This window comes from Somniosus microcephalus, chromosome 20 (assembly GCF_052327205.1).
Source record: "Somniosus microcephalus isolate GS21.2 chromosome 20, FLI_Smic_1.0, whole genome shotgun sequence".
Taxonomy (NCBI): domain Eukaryota; kingdom Metazoa; phylum Chordata; class Chondrichthyes; order Squaliformes; family Somniosidae; genus Somniosus; species Somniosus microcephalus.
The window spans coordinates 11762017-11783437 of NC_141006.1; the positions used below are offsets into that span (position 1 = coordinate 11762017).

The 21421-nt window shown below is 45.8% G+C and overlaps 1 protein-coding gene across 1 annotated transcript in view; it reads left to right on the forward strand.

Annotated features, from left to right (window-relative positions):
* Positions 1 to 21421, forward strand: part of LOC147103060 (granulocyte colony-stimulating factor receptor-like) — a 348122-nt gene that overhangs the window by 126070 nt on the left and 200631 nt on the right. Inside the window, 1 exon segment of the mRNA XM_085962336.1 lies at positions 14899 to 14985. Coding sequence (XP_085818462.1) covers positions 14899 to 14985 — 87 coding nt within the window.

A 21421-nucleotide genomic window follows, 5' to 3' on the forward strand; every position in this document is an offset into this window, starting at 1 on the left:
GGAGTGCGGGTATATTGGAGTGTGGTTATATTGGCGTGTGGGTATATTGGAGTGTGGGTATATTGGAGTGTGGGTATATCGGAGTGTGGGTATAATGGAGTGTGGGTATATTGGAGTGTGAGTGTATTGGAGTGTGTGTATATTGGAGTGTGGGTATATTGGAGTGTGGGTATATTGGTGTGTGGGTATATTGGTATGTGGGTATATTAGAGCGTTGGTATATTGGAGTGTGGGTATACTGGAGTGTGGGTATATTAGAGTGTGGTTATATTGGAGTGTGGGTATATTGGAGTGTGGGTATATTGGTGTGTGGGTATATTGGGCTGTGGGTATATTAGAGTGTGCGTATGTTGGAGTGTGGGTTTATCGGAGTGTGGGTATATTGGAGTGTGGGTATATTGGAGAGTGGGTATATTGGCGTGTGGGTATATTGGAGTGTGGGTATATTGGAGTGTGTGTATATTGGAGTGTGGGTATATTGGAGTGTGGGTATATTGGAGTGTGGGTATATTAGAGTGTGGGTATATTTGCGTGTGGGTATATTGGAGTGTGTCTATATTAGAGTGTGGGTATATTGGAGTGTGGGTATATTGGAGTGTGGGTATATTGGAGTGTGGGTATATTGGAGTGTGGCTATATTGGTGTGTGGGTATATTGGAGTGTGGCTATATTGGAGTTTGGGTATATTGGAGTGTGGGTGTATTGGAGTGTGGGTATATTGGAGTGTGGGTATATTGAAGAGTGGATATATTGGAGTGTGGGTATATTGGAGTGTGGGTATATTGGAGTGTGGGTATATTGGAGTGTGGATATATTGGCGTGTGGGTATATTTGCGTGTGGGTATATTGGAATGTGGGTATATTTGGGTGTGGGTATATTAGAGTGTGGGTATATCGGGGTGTGTGTATATTGGAGTGTGGGTATATTGGAGTGTGGGTATATTGGAGTGTCGGTATATTGGAGTGTGGGTATATTGGAGTGTGGCTATATTGGGGTGTGGGTATATTGGAGTGTGGGTATATTGGAGTGTGGGTATATTGGTGAGTGTGTATATTGGAGTGTCGGTATATTGGAGTGTGGGTATATTGGAGTGTGAATATATTGGAGTGTGGGTATATTGGCGTGTGGGTATATTGGAATGTGGGTATATTAGAGTGTGGGTAAATTGGAGTGTGTGTATATTGGAGTGTGGGTATATTAGAGTGTGCGTATATTGGAGTGTGGGTATATTGGAGTGTGGGTATATTAGAGTGTGGGTATATCGGAGTGTTTGTATATTGGAGTGTGGGTATATTGGAGTGTGGGTATATTAGAGTGCGGGTATATCGGAGTGTGGGTATATTGGCGTGTGGGTATATTGGAGTGTGGGTATATTGGACTGTGGTTATATTAGAGTGTGGGTATATTGGAGTGTGGGTATATTGGAGTGTATGTATATTGGAGTGTGGGTATATTGGAGTATGGGTAAATTGGAGTGTGGGTATATTGGAGTGTGGGTATATTGGAGTTTGGGTATATTGGAGTGTGGGTATATTGGAGTGTGGGCATATTGGAGTGTGGGTATATTGGAGTGTGGGTATATTGGAGTGTGGGTATATTGGAGTGTGGCTATATTGGAGTTTGGGGATATTGGACTGTGGGTATATTGGAGTGTGGGTATATTGGAGTGTGGGTATATTGGAGTGTGGGTATATTGGAGCGTGGGTATATTGGAGCGTGGTTATATTGGAGTGTAGGTATATTGGAGTGTGGGTATACTGGCATGTGGGTATATTGGAGTGTGGGTATATTGGAGTGTGGGTATATCGGAGTGTGGGTATATCGGAGTGTGGGTATATCGGAGTGTGGGTATATTGGAGTGTGGGTATATTGGAGTGCGGGTATATTGGAGTGTGGGTATATTGGAGTGTGGGTATATTGGAGTGTCGGTATATTGCAGTGAGGGTATATTGGTGTTTGGGTAAATTGGAGTGTGGGTATATTGGAGTGTGGGTATATTGGAGTGTGGGTATATTGGAGTGTGGTATATTAGAGTGTGGGTATATTGGAGTGTGGGTATATTGGAGTGTGGGTATATTAGAGTGTGGGTATATTGGAGTGTGGGTATGTTGGGGGGTGGGTATATTAGAGTGTGGGTATATTGGAGTGTGGGTATATTGGAGTGTGGGTATATTGGAGTGTGGGTATATCGGAGTGTGGGTATATTGGAGCGTGGGTATATTGGTGTGTGGGTATATTGGAGTGTGGATATATTGGAGTGTGGATATATTGGAGTGTGGGTATATTGCTGCGTGGGTATATTGGAGTGTGGGCATATTGGTGTGTGGGTATATTGGAGTGTGGGTATATTGGAGTGTGGGTATATTGGAGTGTGGGTATGTTGGAGTGTGGGTATATTGGCGTGTGGGTATATTGGAATGTGGGTATATTAGAGTGTGGGTGTATTGGAGTGTGAGTATATTGGAGTGTTGGTATATTGGAGTGTGGGTATATTAGAGTGTGTGTATATTGGACTGTGTGTATATTGGAGTTTGGGTATAGTGGAGTGTGGGTATATTGGAGTGTGGGTATATTGGAGTGTGGGTTTTTTGGAGTGTGGGTATATTGGGGTGTGGGTATATTGGCGTGTAGGCATATTGGAGTGTGGGTATATTAAAGTGTGTGTATGTTGGAGTGTGTGTATATTGGAGTTTGGGTATAGTGGAGTGTGGGTATATTGGAGTGTGGGTATATTGGAGTGTGGGTATATTGGAGTGTGGGTATATTGGGGTGTGGGTATATTGGAGTGTGTGTATATTGGAGTGTGGGTATATTGGTGAGTGTGTATATTGGAGTGTGGGTATATTGGAGTGTGGATATATTGGAGTGTGGATATATTGGAGTGTGGGTATATTGGAGTGTGGGTATATTGGAGTGTGGATATATTGGAGTGTGGGTATATTGGAGTGCGGGTATATTGGAGTGTGGGTATATTGGAGTGTGGGTATATTAGAGTGTGGGTATATTGGAGTGTGGGTATATTGGAGTGTGGGTATATTAGAGTGTGGGTATATCGGAGTGTTTGTATATTGGAGTGTGGGTATATTGGAGTGTGGGTATATTAGAGTGCGGGTATATCGGAGTGTGGGTATATTGGCGTGTGGGCATATTGGAGTGTGGGTATATTGGAGTGTGGGTATATTAGAGTGTCGGTATATTGGAGTGTGGGTATATTGGAGTGTATGTATATTGGAGTGTGGGCATATTGGAGTGTGGGTATATTGGCGTGTGGGTATATTGGAGTGTGGGTATATTAGAGTGTGGGTATATCGGAGTGTGGTTATATTGGGGTGTGGGTATGTTGGAGTGTGGGTATATTGGAGTGTGGGTGTATTGGAGTGTGGGTATATTGGAGTGTGGGTATATTGGAGTGTGGGTATATTGGAGTTTGGGTATATTGGAGTGTGGGTATATTGGAGTGTGGGTATATTGGAGTGTGGGTATATTGGAGTGTGGGTATATTGGAGTGTGGGTATATTGGACCGTGGGTATATTGGAGCGTGGGTATATTGGAGTGTGGGTATATTGGAGTGTTGGTATATTGGCGTGTGGGTATATTGGAGTGTGGGTATATTGGAGTGTGGGTATATTGGAGTGTGGGCATATCGGAGTGTGGGTATGTTGGAGTGTGGGTATATTGGAGTGTGGGTATATTGGAGTGTGGGTATATTGGAGTGTGGGTTTATTGGAGTGTCGGTATATTGGAGTGTGGGGCTATATTGGAGTGTGGGTATATTGGAGTGTGGGTATATTGGAGCGTGGGTATATTGGTGTGTGGGCATATTGGAGTGTGGGTATATTGCTGTCTGGGTATATTGGAGTGTGGGTATATTGGAGTGTGGGTATATTTGAGTGTGGGTATATTGGAGTGTGGGAATATTGGAATGTCGGTATATTGTAGTGTGGGTATATTGGTGTGTGGGTATATTGGAGTGTGGGTATATTGTTGTGTGGGTATATTGGAGTGTGGTATATTAGAGTGTGGGTATATTGGAGTGTGGGTATATTGGAGTGTGGGTATATTAGAGTGTGGGTATATTGGAGTGTGGGTATGTTGGAGGGTGGGTATATTAGAGTGTGGGTATATTGGAGTGCGGGTATATTGGAGTGTGGGTAAATCGGAGTGTGGGTATATTAGAGTGTGTGTATATTGGAGTGTGGGTATATTGGAGTCTGGGTATATTGGAGTGTGGGTATATTGGAGTGTGGGTATATTGGAGTGTGGGTATATTGGAGTGTGGGTATGTTGGAGTGTGGGTATATTGGCGTGTGGGTATATTGGCGTGTGGGTATATTGGCGTGTGGGTATATCGGAGTGTGGGTATATTGGAATGTGGGTTTTTTGGAGTGTGGGTATATTGGGGTGTGGGTATATTGGAGTGTAGGCATATTGGAGTGTGGGTATATTAAAGTGTGTGTATGTTGGAGTGTGTGTATATTGGAGTTTGGGTATAGTGGAGTGTGGGTATATTGGAGTGTGGGTATATTGGAGTGTGGGTATATTGGAGTGTGGGTATATTGGGGTGTGGGTATATTGGAGTGTGTGTATATTGGAGTGTGGGTATATTGGTGAGTGTGTATATTGGAATGTGGGTATATTGGAGTGTGGATATATTGGAGTGTGGATATATTGGAGTGTGGGTATATTGGAGTGTGGGTATATTGGAGTGTGGGTATATTGGAGTGCGGGTATATTGGAGTGTGGGTATATTGGAGTGTGGGTATATTAGAGTGTGGGTATATTGGAGTGTGGGTATATTGGAGTGTGGGTATATTAGAGTGTGGGTATATCGGAGTGTTTGTATATTGGAGTGTGGGTATATTGGAGTGTGGGTATATTAGAGTGCGGGTATATCGGAGTGTGGGTATATTGGCGTGTGGGCATATTGGAGTGTGGGTATATTGGAGTGTGGGTATATTAGAGTGTCGGTATATTGGAGTGTGGGTATATTGGAGTGTATGTATATTGGAGTGTGGGCATATTGGAGTGTGGGTATATTGGCGTGTGGGTATATTGGAGTGTGGGTATATTAGAGTGTGGGTATATCGGAGTGTGGTTATATTGGGGTGTGGGTATGTTGGAGTGTGGGTATATTGGAGTGTGGGTATATTGGAGTGTGGGTATATTGGAGTGTGGGTATATTGGAGTGTGGGTATATTGGAGTTTGGGTATATTGGAGTGTGGGTATATTGGAGTGTGGGTATATTGGAGTGTGGGTATATTGGAGTGTGGGTATATTGGAGTGTGGGTATATTGGACCGTGGGTATATTGGAGCGTGGGTATATTGGAGTGTGGGTATATTGGAGTGTTGGTATATTGGCGTGTGGGTATATTGGAGTGTGGGTATATTGGAGTGTGGGTATATTGGAGTGTGGGCATATCGGAGTGTGGGTATGTTGGAGTGTGGGTATATTGGAGTGTGGGTATATTGGAGTGTGGGTATATTGGAGTGTGGGTTTATTGGAGTGTCGGTATATTGGAGTGTGGGGCTATATTGGAGTGTGGGTATATTGGAGTGTGGGTATATTGGAGCATGGGTATATTGGTGTGTGGGCATATTGGAGTGTGGGTATATTGCTGTGTGGGTATATTGGAGTGTGGGTATATTGGAGTGTGGGTATATTTGAGTGTGGGTATATTGGAGTGTGGGTATATTGGAATGTCGGTATATTGTAGTGTGGGTATATTGGTGTGTGGGTATATTGGAGTGTGGGTATATTGTTGTGTGGGTATATTGGAGTGTGGTATATTAGAGTGTGGGTATATTGGAGTGTGGGTATATTGGAGTGTGGGTATATTAGAGTGTGGGTATATTGGAGTGTGGGTATGTTGGAGGGTGGGTATATTAGAGTGTGGGTATATTGGAGTGCGGGTATATTGGAGTGTGGGTAAATCGGAGTGTGGGTATATTGGAGTGTGGGTATATTAGAGTGTGTGTATATTGGAGTGTGGGTATATTGGAGTGTGGGTATATTGGAGTGTGGGTATATTGGAGTGTGGGTATATTGGAGTGTGGGTATATTGGTGTGTGGGTATATTGGAGTGTGGGTATATTGGTGTGTGGGTATATTGGAGTGTGGGTATATTGGAGTGTGGGTATATTGGAGTGTGGGTATATTGGAGAGTGGGTATATTGGAGTGTGGGTATATTGGTGTGTGGGTATATTGGAGTGCGGGTATATAGGAGTGTGCTTAGATTGGCGTGTGGGTATGTTGGAGTGTGGGTATATTGGAGTGTGGGTATATCGGAGTGTGGGTATATTGGAGTGTGAGTATATTGGAGTGTGGGTATATTGGAGTGTGGGCATATTGGAGTGTGTGCATATGGGAGTGTGGGTATATTGGAGTGTGGGTATATTGGAGTGTGGGTATATTGGTGTGTGGGTATATTGGTGTGTGGGTATATTAGAGCGTGGGTATATTGGAGTGTGGGTATACTGGAGTGTGGGTATATTAGAGTGTGGGTATATTGGAGTGTGGGTATATTGGAGTGTGGGTATATTAGAGTGTGGGTATATTGGAGTGTGGGTATATTGGGGTGTGGGTATATTAGAGTGTGCGTATGTTGGAGTGTGGGTATATCGGAGTGTGGGTATATCGGAGTGTGGTTATATCGGAGTGCGGGTATAGCGGAGCGCGGGTATATTGGAGTGTGGGTATATTGGAGTGCGGGTATATTGGAGTGTGGGCATATTGGAGTGTGGGTATATTGGAGTGTGGGTATATCGAAGTGTGGGTATATCAGAGTGTGGGAATATCGGAGTGTGGGAATATCGGAGTGTGGGTATATTGGAGTGTGGGTATATTGGCGTGTGGGTATATTGGAGTGTGGGTATATTGGAGTGTGGGTATATTGGAGTGTGGGTATATTGGAGTGTGGGTATATTGGAGTGTGGGTATATTGGAGTTTGGGTATATTGGAGTGTGGGTATATTGGAGTGTGGGTATATTGGAGCGTGGGTATATTGGAGCGTGGGTATATTGGAGCGTGGGTATATTGGAGCGTGGTTATATTGGAGTGTAGGTATATTGGAGTGTGGGTATATTGGCATGTGGGAATATTGGAGTGTGGGTATATTGGAGTGTGGGTATATTGGAGTGTGGGTATATCGGTGTATGGGTATATTGGAGTGTGGGTATATTGGTGTGTGGGTATATTGGAGTGTGGGTATATTGCTGTGTGGGTATATTGGAGAGTGGGGATATTGGAGTGTGGTTATATTGGAGTGTGGGTATATTGGTGTGTGGGTATATTGGAGTGTCGGTATATTGCAGTGTGGGTATATTGGTGTGTGGGTAAATTGGAGTGTGGGTATATTGGAGTGTGGGTATATTGGTGTGTGGGTATATTGGAGTGTGGTATATTAGAGTGTGGGTATATTGGAGTGTGGGTATATTGGAGTGTGGGTATATTAGAGTGTGGGTATATTGGAGTGTGGGTATATTGGAGTGTGGGTATATTGGAGTGTGGGTATATCGGAGTGTGGGTATATTGGAGTGTGGGTATATTGGTGTGTGGGTATATTGGAGTGTGGATATATTGGAGTGTGGATATATTGGAGTGTGGGTATATTGCTGCGTGGGTAAATTGTAGTGTGGGTATATTGGTGTGTGGGTATATTGGTGTGTGGGTATATTGGAGTGTGGGTATATTGGAGTGTGGGTATATTGGAGTGTGGGTATATTGGAGTGTGGGTATATTGGTGTGTGGGTATATTGGAGTGCGGGTATATTGGAGTGTGTGTATATTGGAGTGTGGGTATATTAGAGTGTGGGTATATTGGAGTGTGGGTAGATTGGAGTTTGGGTATAGTGGAGTGTGGGTATATTAGAGTGTGGGTATGTTGGAGTGTGGGTATATTGGCGTGTGGGTATATTGGCGTGTGGGTATATCAGAGTGTGGGTATATTGGAGTGTGGGTATATTAGAGTGTGGGTATATTGGAGTGTGGGTGTATTGGAGTGTGGGTATATTGGAGTGTGGGTATATTGGAGTGTGGGTATATTAGAGTGTGGGTATATTGGAGTGTGTGTACATTGGAGTTTGGGTATAGTGGAGTGTGGGTATATTGGAGTGTGGGTATATTGGAGTGTGGGTATATTGGAGTGTGGCTATATTGGAGTGTTGGTATATTGGAGTGTGGCTATATTGGAGTGTGGGTATATTGGAGTGTGGGTGTATTGGTGTGTGGGTACATTTGAGCGTGAGTATATTAGAGTGCGGGTATATTGGCGTGTGGGTATATTGGAGTGTGGGTATATTAGAGTGTGGGTATATTGGAGTGTGGGTATATTGGAGGGTGGGTATATTAGACTGTGGGTATATTGGAGTGTGGGTATATTGGAGTGTGGGTATATTGGAGTGTGGGTATATTGGAGTGTGGGTATATTGGAGTGTGGGTATATTGGAGTGTGGATATTTTAGAGTGTGGTTATATTGGAGTGTGGGTATATTGGAGTGTGGGTATATTAGAGTGTGGGTATATTGGAGTGTGGGCATATTGGAGTGTGGGTATATTGGAGTGTGGGTATTTTGGAGTGTGGGTATATTGGAGTGTGGGTATATTCGAGTGTGGGTATATTAGAGTGTGGGTATGTTGGAGTGTGGATATATTGGAGTGTGGGTATATTAGAGTGTGGGTATATCGTAGTGTGGGTATATTGGAGTGTGGGCATATTGGAGTGTGGGTATATTGGAGTGTGGGTATATTGGAGTGTGGGTATATCGGAGTGTGGGTACATCGGAGTGTGGGTATATTGGAGTGCTGGTATATTGGAGTGTGGGTATATTGGAGTGTGGGTATATTGGAGTGTGGGTATATCGGAGTGTGGGTATATCGGAGTGTGGGTATATTGGATTGTGGGTATATTGGTGTGCGGGTATATCGGAGTGTGGGTATCTCGGAGTGTGGGTATATTGGAGTGTGGGTATATTGGAGTGTGGGTATATTGTAGTGTGGGTATATTGGAGTGTGGGTATATTGGAGTGCGGGTATATTGGAGTGTGGGTATATTGGAGTGTGGGTATATTGGAGTGTGGTATATGGGAGTGAGGGTATATTGGAGTGTGGGTGTATTGGAGTGGGGGTATATTGGAGTGTGGGTATGTCGGAGTGTGGTTATATCGGAGTGCGGGTATATCAGAGTGCGGGTATATTGGAGTGTGGGTATATTGGAGTGCGGGTATATTGGAGTGTGGGTATATTAGAGTGTGGGTATATCGGAGTGTGGGTATATCGGAGTGTGGGTATATCGGAGTGTGGGTATATCGGAGTGTGGGTATATTGGAGTGTGGGTATATCGGAGTGTGGGTATATCGGAGTGTGGGTATATCGGAGTGTGGGTATATCGGAGTGTGGGTATATCGGAGTGTGGGTATATCGGAGTGTGGGTATATCGGAGTGTGGGTATATTGGAGTGTGGGTATATTGGAGTGTGTGTATATTGGAGTGTGGGTATATTGGAGTGTGGGTATATTGGAGTGTGGGTATATCGGAGTGTGGGTATATTGGGGTGTGGGATTATTGGTGTGTGGGTATATTGGCGTGTGGGTATATTGGAGTGTGGGTATAGTGGAGTGTGGGTATATTTGAGTGTGGGTATATTGGAGGGTGGGTATATTGGAGTGTGGGTATATTGAGTGTGGGTATATTGGAGTGTGGGAATATTGGAGTGTGGGTATATTGGAGTGTGGGTATATTGGTGTGTGGGTATATTGGAGTGTGCGTATATTAGAGTGTCGGTATATTGGAGTGTGGGTATATTGGAGTGTGGGTATATTAGAGTGTGGGTATATTGGAGTGTGGGTATATTGGAGTGTGGGTATATTGGAGTGTGGGTATATTAGAGTGTGGGTATATTGGAGTGTGGGTATATTGGGGTGTGGGTATATTAGAGTGTGGGTATGTTGGAGTGTGGGTATATCGGAGTGTGGGTATATTGGAGTGTGGGTATATTAGATTGTGGGTATATTGGAGTGTGGGTATATTGGAGTGTGGGTATATTAGAGTGTGGGTATATTGGAGTGTGGGTATATTGGAGTGTGGGTATATTAGAGTGTGGGTATATCGGAGTGTGGGTATATTGGAGTGTGGGTATATTGGAGTGTGGGTATATTGGAGTGTGGGTATATTGGAGTGTGGGTATATTGAAGTGTGGGTATATTGGAGTGTGGGTATATTGGAGTGTGGGTATATTGGAGTGTGGGTATATTGGAGTGTGTGTATATTAGAGTGTGGGTATATTGGAGTGTGGATATATTGGAGTGTGGATATATTAGAGTGTGGGTATATTAGAGTGCGGGTATATCGGAGTGTGGGTATATTGGAGTGTGGGTATATTGGAGTGTGGGTATATTGGAGTGTGGGTATATTGGAGTGTGGGTATATTGGTGTGTGGGTATATTAGAGTGTGGGTATATCGGAGTGTGGGTATATTGGTGTGTGGGTATATTGGAGTGTGGGTACATTGGAGTGTGGATATATTGGAGTGTGGGTATATTGGAGTGTGGGTATATTGGAGTGTGGGTATATTGGTGTGTGGGTATATTGGAGTGTGGGTATATTGGAGTGTGGGTATGTTGAGGTGTGGGTATATTGGAGTGTGGGTATATGGGAGTGTGGGTATATTGGAGTGTGAGTATATTGGAGTATGGGTATATTGGAGTGTGGGTATATTGGAGTGTGGGTATATTAGAGTGTGGGTATATCGGAGTGTGGGTATATTGGAGTGTGGGTATATTGGAGTGTGGGTATATTAGAGTGTGGGTATATTAGAGTGTGGGTATATTGGAGTGTGGGTATATTGGAGTGTGGGTATATTGGAGTGTGGGTATATTGGAGTGTGGGTATATTGGAGTGTGGGTATATTAGAGTGTGGGTATATCGGAGTGTGGTTATATTGGTGTGTGGGTATATTGGAGTGTGGGTACATTGGAGTGTGGATATATTGGAGTGTGGGTATATTGGAGTGTGGGTATATTGGAGTGTGGGTATATTGGTGTGTGGGTATATTGGAGTGTGGGTATATTGGAGTGTGGGTATGTTGAGGTGTGGATATATTGGAGTGTGGGTATATTGGAGTGTGGGTATATTGGAGTGTTAGTATATTAGAGTGTCGGTATATTGGAGTGTGGGTATATTGGAGTGTGGGTATATTAGAGTGTGGGTATATCGCAGTGTGGGTATATTGGAGTGTGGGTATATTGGAGTGTGGGTATATTGGAGTGTGGGTATATTGGAGTGTGGGTATATCGGAGTGTGGGTATATCAGAGTGTGGGTATATCGGAGTGTGGGTATATTGGAGTGTGGGTATATTGGAGTGTGGGTATATTGGAGTGTGGGTATATCGGAGTGTGGGTATATCGGAGTGTGGGTATATTGGAGTGTGGGTATATTGGAGTGTGGGTATACTGGAGTGTGGGTATATTGGAGTGTGGGTATATTGGAGTGTGAGTATATTAGAGTGTGGGTATATTGGAGTGTGGGTATATTGGAGTGTGGGTATATTAGAGTGTGGCTATATCGTAGTGTGGGTATATCGGAGTGTGGGTATATTGGAGTGTGGGTATATTGGAGTGTGGGTATATTGGAGTGTGGGTATATCGGAGTGTGGGTATATCAGAGTGTGGGTATATTGGAGTGTGGGTATATTGGAGTGTGGGTATTTTGGAGTGAGGGTATATTGGAGTGTGGGTATATCGGAGTGTGGATATATTGGAGTGTGGCTATATTGGAGTGTGGCTATATTGGATTGTGGGTATATTGGAGTGTGGGTATTTCGGAGTGTGGGTATATCGGAGTGTGGGTATATCGGAGTGTGGGTATATCGGAGTGTGGGTATATTGGAGTGTAGGTATATTGGAGTGTGGGTATATTGGATTGTGGGTATATTGGTGTGTGGGTATATCGGAGTGTGGGTATATTGGAGTGTGGGTATATTGGAGTGTGGGTATATTGGAGTGTGGGTATATTGGAGTGTGGGTATATTGGAGTGTGGGTATATTGAAGTGTGGGTATATTGGAGTGCGGGTATATCGGAGTGCGGGTATATTGGAGTGTGGGTATGTCGGAGTGCGGGTATGTCGGAGTGCGGGTATATTGGAGTGGGGGTATATTGGAGTGCGGGTATATTGGAGTGTGGGTATATTAGAGTGTGGGTATATCGGAGTGTGGGTATATCGGAGTGTGGGTATATTGGAGTGTGGGTATATTGGAGTGTGGGTATATTAGATTGTGGGTATATTGGAGTGTGGGTATATTGGAGTGTGGGTATATTAGAGTGTGGGTATATCGGAGTGTGGGTATATCGGAGTGTGGGTATATCGGAGTGTGGGTATATTGGAGTGTGGGTATATTAGATTGTGGGTATATTGGAGTGTGGGTATATTGGAGTGTGGGTATATTAGAGTGTGGGTATATTGGAGTGTGGGTATATTGGAGTGTGGGTATATTAGAGTGTGGGTATATCGGAGTGTGGGTATATTGGAGTGTGGGTATATTGGAGTGTGGGTATATTGGAGTGTGGGTATATTGGAGTGTGGGTATATTGAAGTGTGGGTATATTGGAGTGTGGGTATATTGGAGTGTGGGTATATTGGAGTGTGGGTATATTGGAGTGTGTGTATATTAGAGTGTGGGTATATTGGAGTGTGGATATATTGGAGTGTGGATATATTAGAGTGTGGGTATATTAGAGTGCGGGTATATCGGAGTGTGGGTATATTGGAGTGTGGGTATATTGGAGTGTGGGTATATTGGAGTGTGGGTATATTGGAGTGTGGGTATATTGGTGTGTGGGTATATTAGAGTGTGGGTATATCGGAGTGTGGGTATATTGGTGTGTGGGTATATTGGAGTGTGGGTACATTGGAGTGTGGATATATTGGAGTGTGGGTATATTGGAGTGTGGGTATATTGGAGTGTGGGTATATTGGTGTGTGGGTATATTGGAGTGTGGGTATATTGGAGTGTGGGTATGTTGAGGTGTGGGTATATTGGAGTGTGGGTATATGGGAGTGTGGGTATATTGGAGTGTGAGTATATTGGAGTATGGGTATATTGGAGTGTGGGTATATTGGAGTGTGGGTATATTAGAGTGTGGGTATATCGGAGTGTGGGTATATTGGAGTGTGGGTATATTGGAGTGTGGGTATATTAGAGTGTGGGTATATTAGAGTGTGGGTATATTGGAGTGTGGGTATATTGGAGTGTGGGTATATTGGAGTGTGGGTATATTGGAGTGTGGGTATATTGGAGTGTGGGTATATTAGAGTGTGGGTATATCGGAGTGTGGTTATATTGGTGTGTGGGTATATTGGAGTGTGGGTACATTGGAGTGTGGATATATTGGAGTGTGGGTATATTGGAGTGTGGGTATATTGGAGTGTGGGTATATTGGTGTGTGGGTATATTGGAGTGTGGGTATATTGGAGTGTGGGTATGTTGAGGTGTGGATATATTGGAGTGTGGGTATATTGGAGTGTGGGTATATTGGAGTGTTAGTATATTAGAGTGTCGGTATATTGGAGTGTGGGTATATTGGAGTGTGGGTATATTAGAGTGTGGGTATATCGCAGTGTGGGTATATTGGAGTGTGGGTATATTGGAGTGTGGGTATATTGGAGTGTGGGTATATTGGAGTGTGGGTATATCGGAGTGTGGGTATATCAGAGTGTGGGTATATCGGAGTGTGGGTATATTGGAGTGTGGGTATATTGGAGTGTGGGTATATTGGAGTGTGGGTATATCGGAGTGTGGGTATATCGGAGTGTGGGTATATTGGAGTGTGGGTATATTGGAGTGTGGGTATACTGGAGTGTGGGTATATTGGAGTGTGGGTATATTGGAGTGTGAGTATATTAGAGTGTGGGTATATTGGAGTGTGGGTATATTGGAGTGTGGGTATATTAGAGTGTGGCTATATCGTAGTGTGGGTATATCGGAGTGTGGGTATATTGGAGTGTGGGTATATTGGAGTGTGGGTATATTGGAGTGTGGGTATATCGGAGTGTGGGTATATCAGAGTGTGGGTATATTGGAGTGTGGGTATATTGGAGTGTGGGTATTTTGGAGTGAGGGTATATTGGAGTGTGGGTATATCGGAGTGTGGATATATTGGAGTGTGGCTATATTGGAGTGTGGCTATATTGGATTGTGGGTATATTGGAGTGTGGGTATTTCGGAGTGTGGGTATATCGGAGTGTGGGTATATCGGAGTGTGGGTATATCGGAGTGTGGGTATATTGGAGTGTAGGTATATTGGAGTGTGGGTATATTGGATTGTGGGTATATTGGTGTGTGGGTATATCGGAGTGTGGGTATATTGGAGTGTGGGTATATTGGAGTGTGGGTATATTGGAGTGTGGGTATATTGGAGTGTGGGTATATTGGAGTGTGGGTATATTGAAGTGTGGGTATATTGGAGTGCGGGTATATCGGAGTGCGGGTATATTGGAGTGTGGGTATGTCGGAGTGCGGGTATGTCGGAGTGCGGGTATAATAGAGTGGGGGTATATTGGAGTGCGGGTATATTGGAGTGTGGGTATATTAGAGTGTGGGTATATCGGAGTGTGGGTATATCGGAGTGTGGGTATATTGGAGTGTGGGTATATTGGAGTGTGGGTATATCGGAGTGTGGGTATATCGGCGTGTGGGTATATCGGAGTGTGGGTATATCGGAGTGTGGGTATATTGGAGTGTGGGTATATTGGAGTGTGGGTATATTGGAGTGTGGGTATATTGGAGTGTGGGTATATTGGAGTGTGGGTATATTGGAGTGTGTGTATATTGGAGTGTGGATATTTTGGCATAAGTTCAACTCACTGACTATCTGCTAACGGTTTCTTGTGATTGGCAGATTGTGGATCACTCAGCACGTTGCTGATATCGGCAGTTTCAATCCCTCCTGTGTGCTGTGTTGTTTTTCAACTCATTCTTTTGACAGGTAGGAACAGAACTTTTTGTAACTTTCTTGCCTGTGATTCAAGTAGTCCCAATATGTAAGGGTTTTCCCAGTAAATATTGTGCCTGCCCGGCTGAGTGACTGAGCTGCAGCCTTCTGAGGGGGGAACCGTGCATTCCAACTGTCTCAGCCCCATCACAGTCCCTGTCTCAGTCCCATCACAGTCCCTGTCTCAGCCCCATCACAGTCCCTGTCTCAGCCCCATCACAGTCCCTGTCTCAGTCCCATCACTGACCCTGTCTCAGCCCCATCACTGACCCTGTCTCAGCCCCATCACTGTCCCTGTCTCAGCCCCATCACTGTCTCTGTCTCAGCCCCATCACTGTCCCTGTCTCAGCCACATCACTGTCTCTGTCTCAGCCCCATCACTTTCCCTGTCTCAGCCCCATCACTGTCTCTGTCTCAGCCCCATCACTCTCCCTGTCTCAGCCCCATCACAGTCCCTGTCTCAGTCCCATCACAGTCCCTGTCTCAGTCCCATCACTGACCCTGTCTCAGCCCCATCACTGTCTCTGTCTCAGCCCCATCACTGTCTCTGTCTCAGCCCCATCACTGTCTCTGTCTCAGCCCCATCACAGTCTCTGTCTCAGCCCCATCACTGACCCTGTCTCAGCCCCATCACTGTTCCTGTCTCAGCCCCATCACAGTCCCTGTCTCAGCCCCATCACTGTCTCTGTCTCAGCCCCATCACTGTCTCTGTCTCAGCCCCATCACAGTCCCTGTCTCAGCCCCATCACTGTCTCTGTCTCAGCCCCTTCACAGTCCCTGTCTCAGCCCCATCACAGTCCCTGTCTCAGCCCCATCACAGTCTCTGTCTCAGCCCCATCACAGTCCCTGTCTCAGTCCCATCACTGTCCCTGTCTCAGCCCCATCACTGTCCCTGTCTCAGCCCCATCACTGACCCTGTCTCAGCCCCATCACAGTCCCTGTCTCAGCCCCATCAAAGTCCCTGTCTCAGCCCCATCACTGTCTCTGTCTCAGCCCCATCACTGTCCCTGTCTCAGCCCCATCACTGACCCTGTCTCAACCCCATCACAGTCCCTGTCTCAGCCCCATCACAGTCCCTGTCTCAGTCCCATCACAGTCCCTGTCTCAGTCCCATCACTGTCCCTGTCTCAGCCCCATCACTGACCCTGTCTCAGCCCCATCACAGTCCCTGTCTCAGCCCCATCACTGTCTCTGTCTCAGCCCCATCACAGTCCCTGTCTCAGCCCCATCACAGTCCCTGTCTCAGCCCCATCACTGACCCTGTCTCAGCCCCATCACTGACCCTGTCTCAGCCCCATCACAGTCCCTGTCTCAGTCCCATCACTGACCCTGTCTCAGCCCCATCACAGTCCCTGTCTCAGCCCCATCACTGTCTCTGTCTCAGCCCCATCACTGTCTCTGTCTCAGCCCCATCACTGTCTCTGTCTCAGTCCCATCACAGTCTCTGTCTCAGCCCCATCACTTACCCTGTCTCAGCCCCATCACAGTCCCTGTCTCAGCCCCATCACAGTCCCTATCTCAGCCCCATCACAGTCCCTGTCTCAGCCCCATCACAGTCCCTGTCTCAGCCCCATCACTGTCTCTGTCTCAGCCCCATCACAGTCCCTGTCTCAGCCCCATCACTGTCTCTGTCTCAGCCCCATCACTGTCTCTGTCTCAGCCCCATCACTGTCTCTGTCTCAGTCCCATCACAGTCTCTGTCTCAGCCCCATCACTGACCCTGTCTCAGCCCCATCACAGTCCCTGTCTCAGCCCCATCACAGTCCCTGTCTCAGCCCCATCACAGTCCCTGTCTCAGCCCCATCACTGTCTCTGTCTCAGCCCCATCACAGTCCCTGTCTCAGCCCCATCACTGTCGCTGTCTCAGCCCCATCACAGTCCCTGTCTCAGCCCCATCACAGTCCCTGCCTCAGCCCCATCACAGTCCCTGTCTCAGCCCCATCACAGTCCCTGTCTCAGCCCCATCACTGTCCCTGTCTCAGCCCCATCACTGTCCCTGTCTCAGCCCCATCACAGTCCCTGTCTCAGCCCCATCACTGTCTCTGTCTCAGCCCCATCACAGTCCCTGTCTCAGCCCCATCACAGTCCCTGTCTCAGCCCCATCACTGTCTCTGTCTCAGCCCCATCACAGTCCCTGTCTCAGCCCCATCACAGTCCCTGCCTCAGCCCCATCACAGTCCCTGTCTCAGCCCCATCACTGACATAGAAACATAGAAGATAGGGGCAGGAGTAGGCCATTCGGCCCCTCGAGCCTGCTCCGCCATTCAATGCGATCATGGCTGATCATCCAAATTCAGTACCCGGTCCCTGCCTTCTCCCCATATCCCTTGATCCCTTTAGCCTTAAGAAATATATCCAACTCTTTCTTGAATATACTTAATGAACTGGCCTCCACCGCCCTCTGTGGCAGAGAATTCCACAGGTTCACCTCTCTCTGGGTGAAGAAATTCCTCCTCATTTCAGTCCTAAATGGCTTACCCCTTATCCTTAGACTATGACCCCTGGTTCTGGACTCCCCAGCCATCAGAAACATCCTTCCTGCATCTAGTCTGTCCAGGCCTGACAGAATTTTATAGGTTTCGATGAGATCCCCTCTCAATCTTCTAAACTCCAGTGAGTATAAGACCAATCGACCCAATCTCTCCTCATACGGCATTCCTGCCATCCCAGGTATCAGCCTGGTGAATCTTCGCTGCACTCCTTCCATGGCAAGAACGTCCTTCCTCAGGTAAGGCGACCAAAACTGCACACAATACTCAAGGTGTGGTCTCGCCAAGGCCCTGTACAACTGTAGCAAGACATCCTTGTTCTTGTACTCGAACCCTCTTGCTACGAAGGCCAACATACCATTTGCCTTCTTAACCGCCTGCTGCACCTGCATGCTTACCTTCAGCGACTGGTGCACAAGAACACCCAGGTCTCTTTGCACTTCCCCTTCTCCCAAACTATTACCATTCAAATAATAATCTGCCTTCCTGTTTTTGCCACCAAAGTGGATAACCTCACATTTATCCACATTATAGTGCATTTGCCATGTTTCTGCCCAATCACCCAACCTGTCCAAATCGTGCTGGAGGTTCACGACATCCTCCTCACAGCATACCCTCCCCCCCAGCTTTGTGTCGTCTGCAAATTTGGAGATATTACATCCAATTCCCTCGTCCAGATCATTAATATATATTGTGAACAGCTGGGGACCTAGGACTGATCCTTGCGGTACCCCACTAGTCACTGCCTGCCACTCGGAAAACGACCCGTTTATTCCAACTCTTTGCTTTCTGTCCGCCAACCAGTTCTCTATCCAAGTCAATACCTTGCCCCCAATCCCATGTGCCTTAATTTTGCATGCTAATCTCTTATGCGGGACCTTATCGAAAGCCTTCTGAAAGTCCAAATACACCACATCCACTGGTTCTCCCTTATCTATTTTACCAGTTACATCCTCAAAAAATTCCAGTAGATTAGTCAAGCATGATTTACCTTTTGTAAATCCATGTTGACTTTGTCCGATCCAGTCACTGCTTTCCAAGTGCTCTGCTATTACATCTTTTATAATGGACTCTTGCATTTTCCCCACTACCGATGTCAAGCTTACCGGTCTATAATTCCCCGCCTTTTCTCTACCACCTTTTTTGAATAGTGGGGTAACATTAGCTACCCGCCAATCCATGGGTACCGTTCCAGAGTTTATTGAGTTCTGGAAGATGACCAGCAATGCATCTACTATTTCTAGGGCCACTTCCTTAAGTACCCTGGGATGTAGATTATCAGGCCCTGGGGATTTATCGGCCTTCAGTCCCATCAATTTTCCTAACACCATTTCCCTACAAATACTGATTTCTTTCAGTTCCACCCTTTCATCAGACCCTATGTTCCCGGGCATCTCTGGGAGGTTATTTGTGTCCTCCTTTGTGAAGACAGAACCAAAATATGTATTTAGTTGGTCTGCCATTTCTTTGTTCCCCATTATAAATTCCCGCGATTCTGACTGCAAGGGACCTACGCTTGACTTCACCAATCTTTTTCTCTTCACATATCTATAAAAGCTTTTACAGTCAGTTTTTATGTTCTCTGCAAGCTTACTCTCACATTCTATTTTCCCTTTCTTACTTAATCCCTTTGTCCTCCTTTGTTGAATCCTAAACTGCTCCCAATCCTCAGGGTTATTGCTTTTTCTGGCCAATTTTATGCCCTCTCATTGGACCTTATGCTATCCCTAATTTCCCTTGTTAGCCACGGTTGGGTCACCTTTTTTGTTTTATTTTTATGCCAAACTGGGATGAACAAATTCTGTAGTTCATCCATTCGGTCTTTGAATGTTTGCCATTGCCTATCCACCGTCAACCCTTTGAGTGCCATTCCCCAATCAATCCTACCCAACTCGCTCCTCAGACCAGCGTAGTTTCCTTTATTTAAATTGAGGACCCTAGTCTCCGAGTCAACTACTTCATTCTCCATCTTAATGAAGAATTCGATCATATTATGATTGCTCCGACCCAAGGGGCCTCTTACAACAAGATTGCTAATGAATCCTTTCTCGTTACATAATACCCAGTCTAAGATGGCCTGATCTCTGGTTGGTTCCTCGGCATATTGGTCCAGGAAACCATCCCGCAAACACTCCAGGAATTCCTCCTCCACAGTATTGTTGCTCATTTGGTTGGCCCAATCTATATGTAGATCAAAGTCACCCATAGTGACTGCTGTGCCCTTATTGCACGCTTCTTTAATTTCTCTTTGAATGCAATCCCCAACCTCCGCCTTACTGTTTGGAGGTCTATAAACCACTCCCACTAACGTTTTTTTCCCCTTAGTATTTCTCAATTCTACCCATACAGATTCCACCTCATCGGGGCTAATATCCTTCATTACAATTGTGTTAATCCCTTCTTTAACCAGTAATGCTACCCCACCTCCCTTTCCTTTTTGCCTATCTTTCCTGAATATCGAATACCCCTGGATGTTGAGTTCCCAGTCCTGGCCTTCCTTGAGCCACGTTTCCGTAATCCCAACCAAATCGTATTTGTTTACTTCTATTTGCTCCTTGCATTAAGACACAAAGCCTTCAGGCTTGTTTTTTTAACGCTCTTAGACCTATTAGAATTATTATTTACTGTGGCCATGTTTGATTTAAACCGTTGATTTCTCTGACTGCCACTTTTGTTTTTCTCCTTCCTATCTTTTGCTTTTATCCTTGTTTCCCTTTCCTCTGTCTCCCTGCTCAGGTTCCCAACCCCCTGCCATTTTAGTTTAAACCCTCCCCCACAGCACTAGCAAACACTCCCCCTAGGACATTGGTTCCAGCCCTGCCCAGGTGCAGACCGTCCGGTTTGAACTGGTCCCACCTCCCCCAGAACCGGTTCCAATGTCCCAGGAACTTGAATCCCTCCCCCGGCACCATTCCTCTAGCCACGTATTCATCTGAAGTATCCTTCTATTTCTACTCTGACTAGCACGTGGCACTGGTAGCAATCCTGAGATTACTACCTTTGAGGTCCTGTTTTTTAATTTATCTCCTAACTCCCTATACTCCGCTTTTAGGACCTCATCCCGCTTTTTACCTATATCGTTGGTGCCTATATGCACCACGACAACTGGCTGTTCACCCTCCCCTTCCAAGATGTTCTGGAGTCGCTCGGAGACATCCTTGACCCTTGCACCAGGGAGGCAACACACCATGCTGGAGTCTCGTTTGCGGCCGCAGAAACGCCTATCTATTCCCCTTACAATTGAATCCCCCATTACTATAGCTCTACCCCTCTTTTTCCTCCCGTTCTGTGCAGCAGAGCCACCCCTGGTGCCAGGAAGTTGGCTGCTGCTGCCTTCCTCTGATAAGCCATCCCCCCCAACAGTACTCAAAGTGGTGTATCTGTTGGAGAGGGGGATGGCCACAGGAGACCCCTGTACTACCTGCCTGCACCTAGTACACTGCCTGTTGGTCACCCGTTCCCTTTCTTCCTGTCCAACCTCTACCTGCGGTGTGTCCAACTCCGTAAATATGCTATTCACGTTGTCCTGAGCATCGTGAACGCTCCAGTATGTGTCCAATCGCAGCTCCAGCACCGCAATGCGGTTTGTCAGTAGCTGCAGCTGGGTGCACTTCCTGCAAATGTAGTTGTCAGGGACACCGGAAGTGGCCCTGAGTTCCCACATATCACAGGAGGAGCAGATCACGGGGCCCGGCTGTCCTGCCATGACTTACCCTTTAATTAATTTAATTTAAATTAAATCAATCAATCCCACTAATTACACTACAGTTAACTGGTTTACCAACAGTCCCTGCTACACCAGAGAGACCTTAGAAACTATAAACCAGAGTTAAAGTTTAAAAAAAAAGGGATATACTCACCAACCAAATACTCACCAACCAATCACTTACCTGCTTCCTGGTGACGTCACATTTTGATTACTTTTTACCTCTCTCCCCTGC